This window comes from Neoarius graeffei, chromosome 18 (assembly GCF_027579695.1).
Source record: "Neoarius graeffei isolate fNeoGra1 chromosome 18, fNeoGra1.pri, whole genome shotgun sequence".
NCBI lineage: Eukaryota > Metazoa > Chordata > Actinopteri > Siluriformes > Ariidae > Neoarius > Neoarius graeffei.
The window spans coordinates 47,695,539-47,707,783 of record NC_083586.1 but is presented as its reverse complement, the minus strand read 5'-3'; the positions used below and the strand labels follow the sequence as shown (position 1 = coordinate 47,707,783).

The 12,245-nt window shown below is 42.6% G+C and overlaps 1 protein-coding gene across 1 annotated transcript in view; it reads left to right on the top strand.

The window, feature by feature from the left end:
- The window catches only part of vps8 (VPS8 subunit of CORVET complex), a 414,958-nt gene that overhangs the window by 20,883 nt on the left and 381,830 nt on the right, over window positions 1-12,245 (top strand). The window contains exons 2-6 of the mRNA XM_060898945.1: window positions 2,366-2,434; window positions 8,869-8,999; window positions 9,166-9,262; window positions 10,444-10,476; window positions 10,580-10,634. Of these exons, the coding sequence (XP_060754928.1) occupies window positions 2,366-2,434; window positions 8,869-8,999; window positions 9,166-9,262; window positions 10,444-10,476; window positions 10,580-10,634 (385 nt within the window). The remainder of the gene's footprint in view (window positions 1-2,365; window positions 2,435-8,868; window positions 9,000-9,165; window positions 9,263-10,443; window positions 10,477-10,579; window positions 10,635-12,245) is intronic.

Sequence of the window (12,245 nt, the reverse complement as noted above, 5' to 3'; positions counted from 1 at the left end):
AATGTGTTCATGGGAGCCTTGTAGCACTCAATGTGAAAGAATTTTGTGAATAGCTCCTTTCGTTTCCGTGTAAATCATCGTTGTTCGAGGAGAGGGAACTCTGAGAAAAAGCGCTCTTTGCTTGTCATATTGTGTCTTTTCCCTGCACCGTTACCAAGGCGACGAGCTGCACTCAGGGAGCAGAGAGGGGCGGGGCTGCTCTCTCTCTCTCTCTCTCATGGTGTATTGAGCTGTTATATTTACAGAAAAATTCATGTTAAAAGGTGTCTCATGCTGCATCAGATTCATCAGAAGGTGGTAACTCAGGTGACCTGTAAAGAAATTCATTATATTTTGTGAAATTATTCCTGTCTAAATATAGGTTATGGCAGCCATCTTGAAAAAAAAAAAAAAAATGCCTGCCTACCGACCCTAGTTTTGAAATCTACGTAACCGGAAACACACTTTTTTTTTTTTTTGGCCTAAGCTAAATCATCTTATATTTGAGTTCTAATACTCTTCTAATAAGATTCTAATCTGAGATAAATTCACCCATATTAAAGATATTTTCTCAAAACCGCAGCTTTTTTAAAAAATTCAGTTAAATGCTTTCACAAAAAATCACTTGCGCTGTAAAATCTCATCTCATCTCATTATCTCTAGCCGCTTTATCCTTCTACAGGGTCGCAGGCAAGCTGGAGCCTATCCCAGCTGACTACGGGCGAAAGGCGGGGTACACCCTGGACAAGTCGCCAGGTCATCACAGGGCTGACACATAGACACAGACAACCATTCACACTCACATTCACACCTACGGTCAATTTAGAGTCACCAGTTAACCTAACCTGCATGTCTTTGGACTGTGGGGGAAACCGGAGCACCCGGAGGAAACCCACGCGGACACGGGGAGAACATGCAAACTCCACACAGAAAGGCCCTCGCCGGCCCCGGGGCTCGAACCCAGGACCTTCTTGCTGTGAGGCGACAGCGCTAACCACTACACCACCGTGCCGCCCCGCGCTGTAAAATAATGAAGTGAAAATATAATAAATACAATCAAGTCTTTTTATAAGTATACATATAGACATTTCCAATTGCGTTAAAAAAAACCCTTACAAAAACATCTTCCAGTCTTTTCTGTTTGTTTACTGGCATTTGTTGTTCAGGATCACATCAGATCCGTTGTTTCTTTTCCTTCGGTATCTGATCCACCTTTTTAGACTCGATCTCTATCCTGCGTGTCGTCTCCAGTTTCATTTTTGCAGTTTGTAATGCACAATTAAGTACACGTCATGAGATAAGACACCTGAGGAAAAGCCATGATTCGTAATGTCCGTGCAGAAGATCCCTTCACTTTCTTCATTTCAAGCGGGAGTTTGTTTATTTCCGGCCCTGAAACGAGCCCCGAGCCGCTTAGTTCTACCTGTTTTTCATTAAAGCTTTTCGATTTCATAAAATCGGCGAAATTTAGTTCCCTCTGAAATTTGGTCATTGTGATATGTTTATTTCTGTAATATCTCACAAAAAAACAGGCCATTCTGTGGCTGGGAAGTTATTTAATTTGAAGGGATTAAAGCAAATAATGTGCATGACATCATCTGCTTCGCACAGTCAAGCAGACAGAGGAAGTCCGTGCGCGCATGCGCAGGTTTACCACCTCCTCCTTCTTCTTTTGGGTTTTACGGCAGCTGGCATCCACAGTGTCGCATTACTGCCATCTACAGGTTGACCTTTGAGCGTGCACTGACAGTTCCATCCTTCTGTCGCTAAACGAACAGCTGATCACACTGAGGTGCTCGCTGAGCGCCAATTATTTATTAGCTTGGTCCTGTGTTTCCTTTCCTTCGTATATAACTTAACATCTTTTCTTCCTGCTTTCCAGTACTGTAGCTGGTCTTTCATGTTTCGTTCATTCACGCGCACACGTCCTCCATTTTCCTCTCCTGTTTCAAATTTGTATCCCACAATGCCTTGTGCGAACGGGGAAAGCCCACCATGTGAAGCATGACGTAGTATCTTGTATTGCGTCATGGTGAAGCAGGAAGAAATAGTGGAGAATTTAGGGCCATGTGGCTTTAATTCATTAATTGTTTTGTTTTAAAAAACCCGAATAAAATTGCAAGTCTGTGATTCGAACTCGGTAGCTTTCGGTCCACTAAAGAAAAATAATTGGGTGTTGGGAAAATTCTTTTTATGACCTACACTTGAAAAATCTGAAAGGCAGTCTAGCTTTAAAAGTCGCCATTAAGTGGCTTCTTCGCTGTTTATGTTCCTTCTGAAAGTTGTGAGTTTGGTTGCTATGGAAGTCAAAGTCTTGTCCGGCTCCCTCTGTTTTACCCCAGTTATTCAGCTGAGGATGAAATCTGTCTTTTATCCGGTTTTACAGATTGACGACAAAGAATTTGACATCCCTCAAGTTGACACACCACCAACTTTAGAGAGTATCCTGAACGAGGTGAGTGATTTCACTGTTCTGTTGTGTACCAGTGCACTAATGCTCATCTGACTAGGAAATAGTGATAGCATCAACATTAAACCAGTGTCTGTAATGAAATGATGAGAGTGAGAAGACAAATAAAATCCTCCACTTAAAGGGAAACAGTTTTTTAAATCCTCAGCCCTGTTTTCTCATCATTTTGAGTCCAATTTTTTATTAGCCATAAAAACTGGTTCCGTGAAGAAAAAACTTCCAGTAAGAAATACCGGAGCTTCACTTTAAGAGTCCTTTAAATCTCGTGCAAATCTCACGTATTCTCTATAAACAGTCATATACAGTGGGGCAAAAAAGTATTTAGTCAGTCACCAATTGTGCAAGTTCTCCCACTTAAAAAGATGAGAGAGGCCTGTAATTTTCATCATAGGTACACTTCAACTATGAGAGACAAAATGAGAAAAAAAAATCCAGAAAATCACATTGTCTGATTTTTAAAGAATTTATTTGTAAATTATGGTGGAAAATAAGTATTTGGTCAATAACAAAAGTTCATCTCAATACTTTGTTATATACCCTTTGTTGGCAATGACAGAGGTCAAACGTTTTCTGTAAGTCTTCACAGGGTTTTCACACACTGTTTCTGGTATTTTGGCCCATTCCTCCATGCAGATCTCCTCTAGAGCAGTGATGTTTTGGGACTGTCGCTGGGCAACACGGACTTTCAACTCCCTCCAAAGATTTTCTATGGGGTTGAGATCTGGAGACTGGCTAGGCCACTCCAGGACCTTGAAATGCTTCTTACGAAGCCACTCCTTCGTTGCCCGGGCGGTGTGTTTGGGATCATTGTCATGCTGAAAGACCCAGCCACATTTCATCTTCAGTGCCCTTGCTGATGGAAGGAGGTTTTCACTCAAAATCTCATGATACATGGCCCCATTCATTCTTTCCTTTACACGGATCAGTCGTCCTGGTCCCTTTGCAGAAAAACAGCCCCAAAGCATGATGTTTCCACCCCCATGCTTCACAGTAGGTATGGTGTTCTTTGGATGCAACTCAGCATTCTTTCTCCTCCAAACACGACAAGTTGAGTTTTTACCAAAAAGTTCTTTTTTTGGTTTCATCTGACCATATGACATTCTCCCAATCCTCTTCTGGATCATCCAAATGCTCTCTAGCAAACTTCAGATGGGCCTGGACATGTACTGGCTTAAGCAGGGGGACACGTCTGGCACTGCAGGATTTGAGTCCCTGGCGGCGTAGTGTGTTACTGATGGTAGCCTTTGTTACTTTGGCCCCAGCTCTCTGCAGGTCATTCACTAGGTCCCCCCGTGTGGTTCTGGAATTTTGCTCACCGTTCTTGTGATCATTTTGACCCCACGGGGTGAGATCTTGCATGGAGCCCCAGATCGAGGGAGATTATCAGTGGTCTTGTATGTCTTCCATTTTCTAATAATTGCTCCCACAGTTGATTTCTTCACACCAAGCTGCTTACCTATTGCAGATTCAGTCTTCCCAGCCTGGTGCAGGTCTACAGTTTTGTTTCTGGTGTCCTTTGACAGCTCTTTGGTCTTGGCCATAGTGGAGTTTGGAGTGTGACTGTTTGAGGTTGTGGACAGGTGTCTTTTATACTGATAACGAGTTCAAACAGGTGCCATTAATACAGGTAACGAGTGGAGGACAGAGGAGCCTCTTAAAGAAGTTGTTACAGGTCTGTGAAAGCCAGAAATCTTGCTTGTTTGTAGGTGACCGAATACTTATTTTACCGAGGAATTTACCAGTTAATACATTAAAAATCCTACAATGTGATTTCCTGGATTTTTTCCCCCCATTCTGTCTCTCATAGTTGAAGTGTACCTATGATGAAAATTACAGGCCTCTCTCATCTTTTTAAGTGGGAGAACTTGCACAATTGGTGGCTGATTAAATACTTTTTTTGCCCCACTGTAACTGCAAGCATGGATGGACCCACAGTAGGAAAAACCTCTTTAAATAATCGAGAGGGGACAGCATCATTAGGAGAGCCTGAGGGCTTTAAATGACCAACAGTGTCCTGTAAATCTGACAGAGTCACAGACTCAAACCTATCAAAGACAGCTGAGCAGGGGACAGAGACTGAAGGGTCATATGCAGAAGGTGAGATTAGAGCCCTAGTGCCAGCAACCTTGTCAATAAAAACAGCACAGCAGGCGAAGCCTCAGTACCGACGGTCTGCGGAGCATTAAGAACAGAGTCGATAGTCTTAAACAGAACACGAGGCTTATGACAGTTTGACAAAATAATATGAGAGAAATGTTTAGTTTTAGCAGCTTTCACAATTGCCTGATAGTTACGCCAGCACTCTCTTAACATTTGAAAAGACACTTGCAGTTTGTCTCTCTTCCACTTGCGCTCAGCTCTATGGCACTGGTGTCTGACAGCACGAGTAGTGTCATTTAGCCAGGGTTCACATTTTAGTTTTAGGCTGCCTAATTTTTAATGGAGCCACAGTGTCTAAAACAATTTGGCAGGAAGAGTGAAACCATGAACTAAGCTCGTCCGTGTCGTTACACATTGATTCAGGAACGACACAGCTCTGATTAAAAACGGCCGAGAACTGACCAGCAATGGAAGTTCTTTTCTACCCCTTTTCCACCAAATCAGTTCCAGGGCTGGTTCAGGGCCAGTGCTTAGTTTGGAACCGGGTTTTCTGTTTCCACTGACAAAGAACTGGCTCTGGGCCAGAAAAACCGGTTCCAGGCTAGCACCAACTCTCTGCTGGGCCAGAGGAAAGAACCGCTTACGTCAGCGGGGGGGCGGAGTTGTTAAGACCAACAACAATAGACCCCTTTCACTGACGTCACCCGAAACCGGAAGTAAACAGACCCTGCGCCATTTTGGAAGACCAACAAACTCGTGATTAGGGGGAAATAACGGCAGCGGTATGTGAACCCACGAGAATAAAGTGGAGTGGCAAACGACTTAAACAAATCTGAGCTGTTTTATTTATGATTTATTGGCCCAATAGTAGACTTGAAAGAAACCTGTGTGAGACTTGACAAAAAACTGTGGATATAATGGATAAGTCTGTGCATGATCTGCGGACACTTTGAGGTAAGCAAACGCAAGAAATTCAGATTTAAAACATGCTAAATTGGCCCCAAGTTGATAACTGTATGAGGAGCAAGCCTCCCAGACTTCTACAATTTAATAATAATAATAATAATAATAATTTAGTATGGTTTGGGGCTTGCTCTCCCTCCTATTATATAAATAGAGCATAGTTGTTGTGTAGGCATATATCATAAATACATATGTATAATTTGGATAAATTAACCTAAATTATGGATACCTTAATAGTAACAAAAAGTATTAATTTTTCAACTGAAAATATATATTATTAAAAGATAAATATCAACAAGATTACCTTGGCCATAACTATGTGTAGGTTATTCTTAACAACAGCTGTAATATCACGAACCAAGCCGCTAACAACATAATTGTAAGCCTGTAGGCCTTCAAGTCATCAGCAGTGTAGGCACTGGGTGTAAACAACAAATAGTTTACAATGTCTGGGTAGCAAACGGATGGCAGAATTGGTGTCAGGTCCTCCTTATGTTTCCATTCTCTCTTGCCGCGAGTCTTATCATATGGGTCAAACCCATCAATCACAGCCAGTTTCTCCACATACCGTGCCCTTTCTGCAGCTGGTAATGTACTCACATAACCTGAATTATCATCCATCGTGTCACTTTACTCTCGCTCGTACTTTGTTTTATATTGTGAGTGCATGTACTTGGTCTTCCAGTATGGCGCCTAACAAAATCTCGCTGCGTGGTGACGTCATGCGGTAGCCCTCTATAGCAAGATCGCGAGAGGGCGCCATTTTTAAATAAGCGATGAGATATCATGGATGCAGTAAAGCAGCAGTCATCCATTTTTGTTGTTGTTGCTGCTACTTCTTCTTCGTGTTGCTGTTGCTTCGATGTTCGCGCCAAGGTTTATGCAAACGCAGCGACGTAACTGACGTATACAGTGACGTAATGACGTGGCTCCCCTTAGCACCCTGAGCTATGGAAAAGCAAACTGGTTCTCAGCTGGCTCGCAAGTTGAACGAGTTATGAACCAGCACTGGCCCCGAACCAGCCCTGGAACTGATTTGGTGGAAAAGGGGTATTATTCAACCAGCAAGTTTTTTTTCTTGATTGGAAATGACACCGGCATCTCCCAGAAGATAAGACGACGATGTACAAGAGGCATCATTGTGGGGAAAAAAATATTTCTCAGCTTTTATTTACATTTGAACAAAAAGTAGCATGTCAAAAATTATTCATACCCTTCTCAATAATCAATAGAAAAGCTTTTCTTGGCTATTACAGTAATCAAACGCTTCCTATAATTGCTGACCAGCTTTTTGCATGTCTCCACTGGTATTTTTGCCCATTCATCTTTAGCGATGAGCTCTAACTCTTTCAGGTTGGAAGGTCTCCTTGCCATCACCCTGATCTTTAGCTCCCTCCACAGATTCTCAATTGGATTTAAGTCAGGACTCTGGCTGGGCCACTGCAAAACATTAATGTTTTTGTCCGCTAACCATTCCTTCACCACTTTTGCTGTGCGTTTTGGGTCGTTGTCGTGCTGAAATGTCCACTGGTGCTCAAGGCCAAGTTTCTCTGCAGACCGCTTGATGATGTTGAGAATCCTGATGTACTGCTCTTTGTTCATGGTGCCGTTTACTGTGATTAGGTTCCCTGGTCCATTGGCTGAAAAACACCCCCAAAGCATTAGGTTCCCACCACCGTGTTTGACAGTGGAGATGGTGTTCTTAGGGTTGAAGGCTTCTCCTTTTTTACGCCAAATGAAGGACACCTCATTGTGGCCAAACAATTTAATTCAATTCAATTTTTGTTTCATCTGACCATAAAACAGAAGACCAGAAGTCTTCTTTGTCCAGATGAGCATTTGCAAAGGCCAAGCGGGCTTTTGTGTGCCTTATCTGGAGAAGTGGCATCCTCCTTGGTCTGCATCTGTGGAACCCAGCAGTGTGCAGTGTCCATTGGACTGTCTGCCTTGAGATCTTGCCACCAGCAGAGCCCAGATTCACCAGGATGGCCTTGGTGGTGCTCCTTGGATTCTTTTTCACCTATCTCACTATCCTCCTGGCCAGCACAGGTGTCACTTTTGGCTTTCGACCACATCTTCTGAGATTTTCCACAGTGCGGAACATCTTGTATTGTTTAATAATACTTTGCACTGTGGGCGGCACGGTGGTGTAGTGGTTAGCGTTGTCGCCTCACAGCAAGAAGGTCCGGGTTCAAGCCCCGTGGCCGGCGAGGGCCTTTCTGTGCGGAGTTTGCACGTTCTCCCAGTGTCCGCGTGGGTTTCCTCCGGGTGCTCCGGTTTCCCCCACAGTCCAAAGACATGCAGGTTAGGTTAACTGGTGACTCTAAATTGACCGTAGGTGTGAATGTGAGTGTGAATGGTTGTCTGTGTCTATGTGTCAGCCCTGTGATGACCTGGCGACTTGTCCAGGGTGTACCCCGCCTTTCGCCCGTAGTCAGCTGGGATAGGCTCCAGCTTGCCTGCGACCCTGTAGAACAGGATAAAGTGGCTAGAGATAATGAGATGAGATGAGACTTTGCACTGTAGCCACTGGAACTTGAAAACATTTAGATATGGCCTTATAGCCCTTTCCTGACTTTTACAGCAGTCTGTAAAAAGAGAGCTCTGATTATTTTTTTTGTTTGTTTGTTAAATCTATTTGTACAGTCAATCATACAACAACACTTTCTCATTTTACGCCTGTTTTTTTTTTTGGTGTTTTTTGTGGCATTAGAGCTGCGTTACTTCCGCCTACGGTGAAGTCACGTGTATTCCCGCTATTGTACAATATCGCGTCCTCTGGTGTCTAAATAAAACAATTACACCTAGGAAGAGGTTATACAGCCTGATGATAATCGCAATTCATTTTTTATTTCATTGATTTTTGAATTTTCATAAATTTGTATCGTGATTTAGCATTGCATGATATGATACATCATTACATGCTTACAAACTACACAGCAACACTCAACATGGTTAAAGGAGTCGTCTTCCATCTTTCTGTTCTTTTTTTTATTTTTATAATTGGCCAATAATATCACGCTGATATATCGATTGGGCTCTATTTAGTAACGAAGTTATGAAGTCATTTAATATCTTGATGAGTGTGCACAGCTTAAATCTGTCTGTCCTGCCTGATCTGAGATAGCAAAGTCCGATCTAAACAGACTGATTTAACTCGCATAAGAGCTTGTTAATGATTTAATTTAAGTTGTCTCAAGTATAGAGCAGTCATGTGACTCTCAGGTCCATGAATGAACAATATTGTATTATAATATATATATACACACACACATAAAGATGTTATTGACTTTGTGCTTATTACTTGTGTGTGTGTGTGTGTGTGTGTGTGTGTGTGTGTGTGTGTGTGTGTGTAGCCTGAGGATGAGGATGAACCCTTCGTCCTGGAGGACACATGCTTTTTGAACACAGAGAATGTGGATGCGCATTCCTGCGAGACGTCCTCCCTCGCCAGTTCAGACAGTGGAGACCGTGCACATCTAAAGAGGTAACACACACACACACACACACACACACACACACACACACACACATCTCATTATTTGACTAACAGTTATGTCATGTCATTAAGACAGGGAGCATATCATCATGGCATGAATTGTAGGGAGTCAGAGAGTACTTCTGAAACTGAGTGTGTGTGTGTGTGTTTGCAGAAGAAGGAAGGCAGTTGAGACGAATACAGCTGTCCACGGCTCAGTTCTGAGACGCAACGTGCTGAAAGGCATCTCGGCTCAGATCGTCTCCGCTGCTGTGAGCATCAAAGTCTCCGTTAATTTCTTTTCATGATTTTATTTCCGTACCGCCTGCTCGAGCGCCTGGACTGAGCTCTCAGTAGAATACAAAACAAATATCGTTTTCAGTTATGAGGTTTCAGGTTCTAAGATGGATTAAAGTAGGTGGGGCTGTGCTGGCAGTAGGTGCAGTCATTTGGAGTGACACACACAGAGGCCACGCCCCCTTCACCATTTGGGTCCGTTTCATGCCTGTTTTCAAATATCATTTGCCTGACACACACACACACACACACACACACACACACACACACACACACACACACTCCAGAATCACTGCATTTGAATCGGCCCTGATTCAGATTGGTCCATTTTTACATCTGTATTCAAAACGGGATGTGAGACACTGGTCTCTGTCTCTCTCTCTCTGTGTGTCTGTATGTCTATGTGTGCGTCTCTCTCTCTTTCTCTTTCTCTCTCTCTGTGTGCATGTGTCTCTGTCTGTGTATGTCTCTCTGTGTCTCTGTCTCTCTGTGCGTCTCTCTTTCTGTGCGTCTCTCTCCCTCTGTGTGTGTCTTTCTCTCTCTCTCTCTCTCTCTCTCTCTCTCTCTCTCTTTCTGTCTCTGTCTCCTGTGTGTCTTTCTCTCCCTCTCTGTCTGTGTGCATCTCTCTATCTTTCTCTCTGTCTCTGTGTGCATCTCTGTGTCTCTGTGTCCCTCTGTGTATCTTTCTCTTTCTGTCTCTGTCTCCCTCTGTGTCTTTCTCTCTCTCTCCCTCTCTGTCTGTGTGCATTTCTCTTTCTTTCTTTCTGTCTCTGTCTCCCTCTGTGTGTCCTTTCTCTGTCTCTCTGTGCGTCTCTATATCTGTCTCTGTGTGCATCTCTGTCTCCCTCTGTGTGTCTTTCTCTCTCTGTGTGCATCTCTCTCTTTCTGTCTCTCTGTCTCCCTCTGTGTGTGTGCATCTCTCTCTCTTTCTGTCTCTCTATCTCCCTCCGTGTGTCTTTCTCTCTCTCTCTCTCTGTGTGCGTCTCTCTCTCTCTCTTTCTGTGTCTCTCTCTGTCTCCCTCTGCCTGTGTCTTTGTCTCTCTGTGCGTCTCTCTCTCTTTCTGTGTGTCTCTCTGTCTCTGTGTGTGTGTCCTCTCTCTCTCTCAAAAAAAAACAACTTTACTATTTTTTATGTTATGTTTTTTTTCCCTTTCAGGACAAAGTTGACGCAGGCTTGCCAACTGCGATCGTAAGCATTCCTCTTTCAGGCCATATTCCAATCTCTTGTGTTTTTAATGATTCAGCACTTCCTCCTCTTGAGTGCGTGTTTTTTTTTTTTTTCCTCCCTCCAGACTGTGTCCAGTGTTATCGCCGTGGGAACGTCACATGGCCTCGCTCTGGTCTTTGGTAAGCATAAGTCCGATATGTTTAATTGGCCCTGGCTTTATCCTGATTTATTTGTAATAGAATTATTCTCAGCCTCACAATGTCATCACAAAGCATAAGCACAAAAAACGACTCCAAAGCAAAGGCAAGCAGTCGGTTATACAAATGACATGATGCTGATGGTGTTCGGTTTGTCAGGTATCGTTTATGTATTTAATGTATTCCCAGTCTAGGCTGTGTGTTTTTAATGTGTTGTTTCCCTGATCTGTCCTTTCATAATTAAAAAAAAGCCATTTGGTTTAGAAAATTTAACTAGAATTACAGACTCGTAGGTGCAACTCAATCAAAAGACGACATCTAAAGACATTCTGAATCATATGGAGCAGCGAGATGTTGAGTAATCCGTATGTTGCACTCGTTTTGTTGTTAAACTCACCACACAGAAACAATCCTAGGAAGCCAGTTCTCTCATGGTTAAAGAATACTGGCTGGATTTGTTTCGTGGTATATCAGATATATTCCATTCAGCGAGCATGATATTGAACGAGTTGAAGACGAGTAGCTGAATGGAATATATGATAGACCACGAAACAAATCCAGCCATTATTATTATTATTATTATTATTATCCATACACATTCCTTTTGAGCATTCAACGCGTCTTTCTCTTTCAGAATTCTCTCAAAATCTTCTGTGTTTAATGAAGCAAACCTGGCAGCCATGTTTGTTTATTTACAAATCGTCACAGTCGCTCGGTAGCGCAGAAGTTTTACGTCTCTGATGTGTGACATCATGTTGTCTTGACAACCATGCAATATCATAAACCATATTCAACGCTCATTCGCCATTGGGTAGAGTGACGTAATGCATGTCGGATAAGCGATATGCTAACAATATTGCATGCTATCAAACCAAATGTGAATGAAACCTGCTAGAAGGGAATAGAACACGTTTTTATTCCATGGAAAAAGTGTCCTGTATGTATAATAATAACTCTTATCTAATTTAAACATACAGTACTTTGCATAAGTATTCACCCACTTGCACTTTTCCCATATTTTACTTTGGAAGGGTGAATATTTATGCAAAGCATGGAGCAGCCTGCTCTCTTCAGATCGTAAGAAAAATAGTTTTGAGATTTTGTGATGGACCAAAAAAAAAAAAAGTGGCTTCTTTGGATTGTAATCTAGTTTTAAAGCTAGACTGCCTTTCGGATTTTTCGAGTGTAGGTCATAAAAAGAATTTTCCCGACATCCAGTTATTTTTCAGTAGTGGACCAAAAGCTACTGAATTCGAATCACAGACTTCCAATTTTACTCGTTTTTTTTTTAATAGAACAATTAATGAATTAAAGCCACATGGCCCTAAATTCTCCGCTATTTTTTCCTGCTTCACCATGACCCAATACAAGATACTACGTCATGCATGACGTGGTGGGCTTTCCCCGTTCGCACAAGGAGTTGTGGGATACAAATTTGAAACAGGAGAGAAAAATGGAGGACGTGAGCGTGCGAATGAAACGTGAAAGACCGACTACAGTAACGGAAAGAAAGCGAGAAGAAAAGGCGTTAAGTTATATACGAAGGAAAGGAAACGCAGGAAATCTCAAACTAATAAATATCGGCACTCAGCG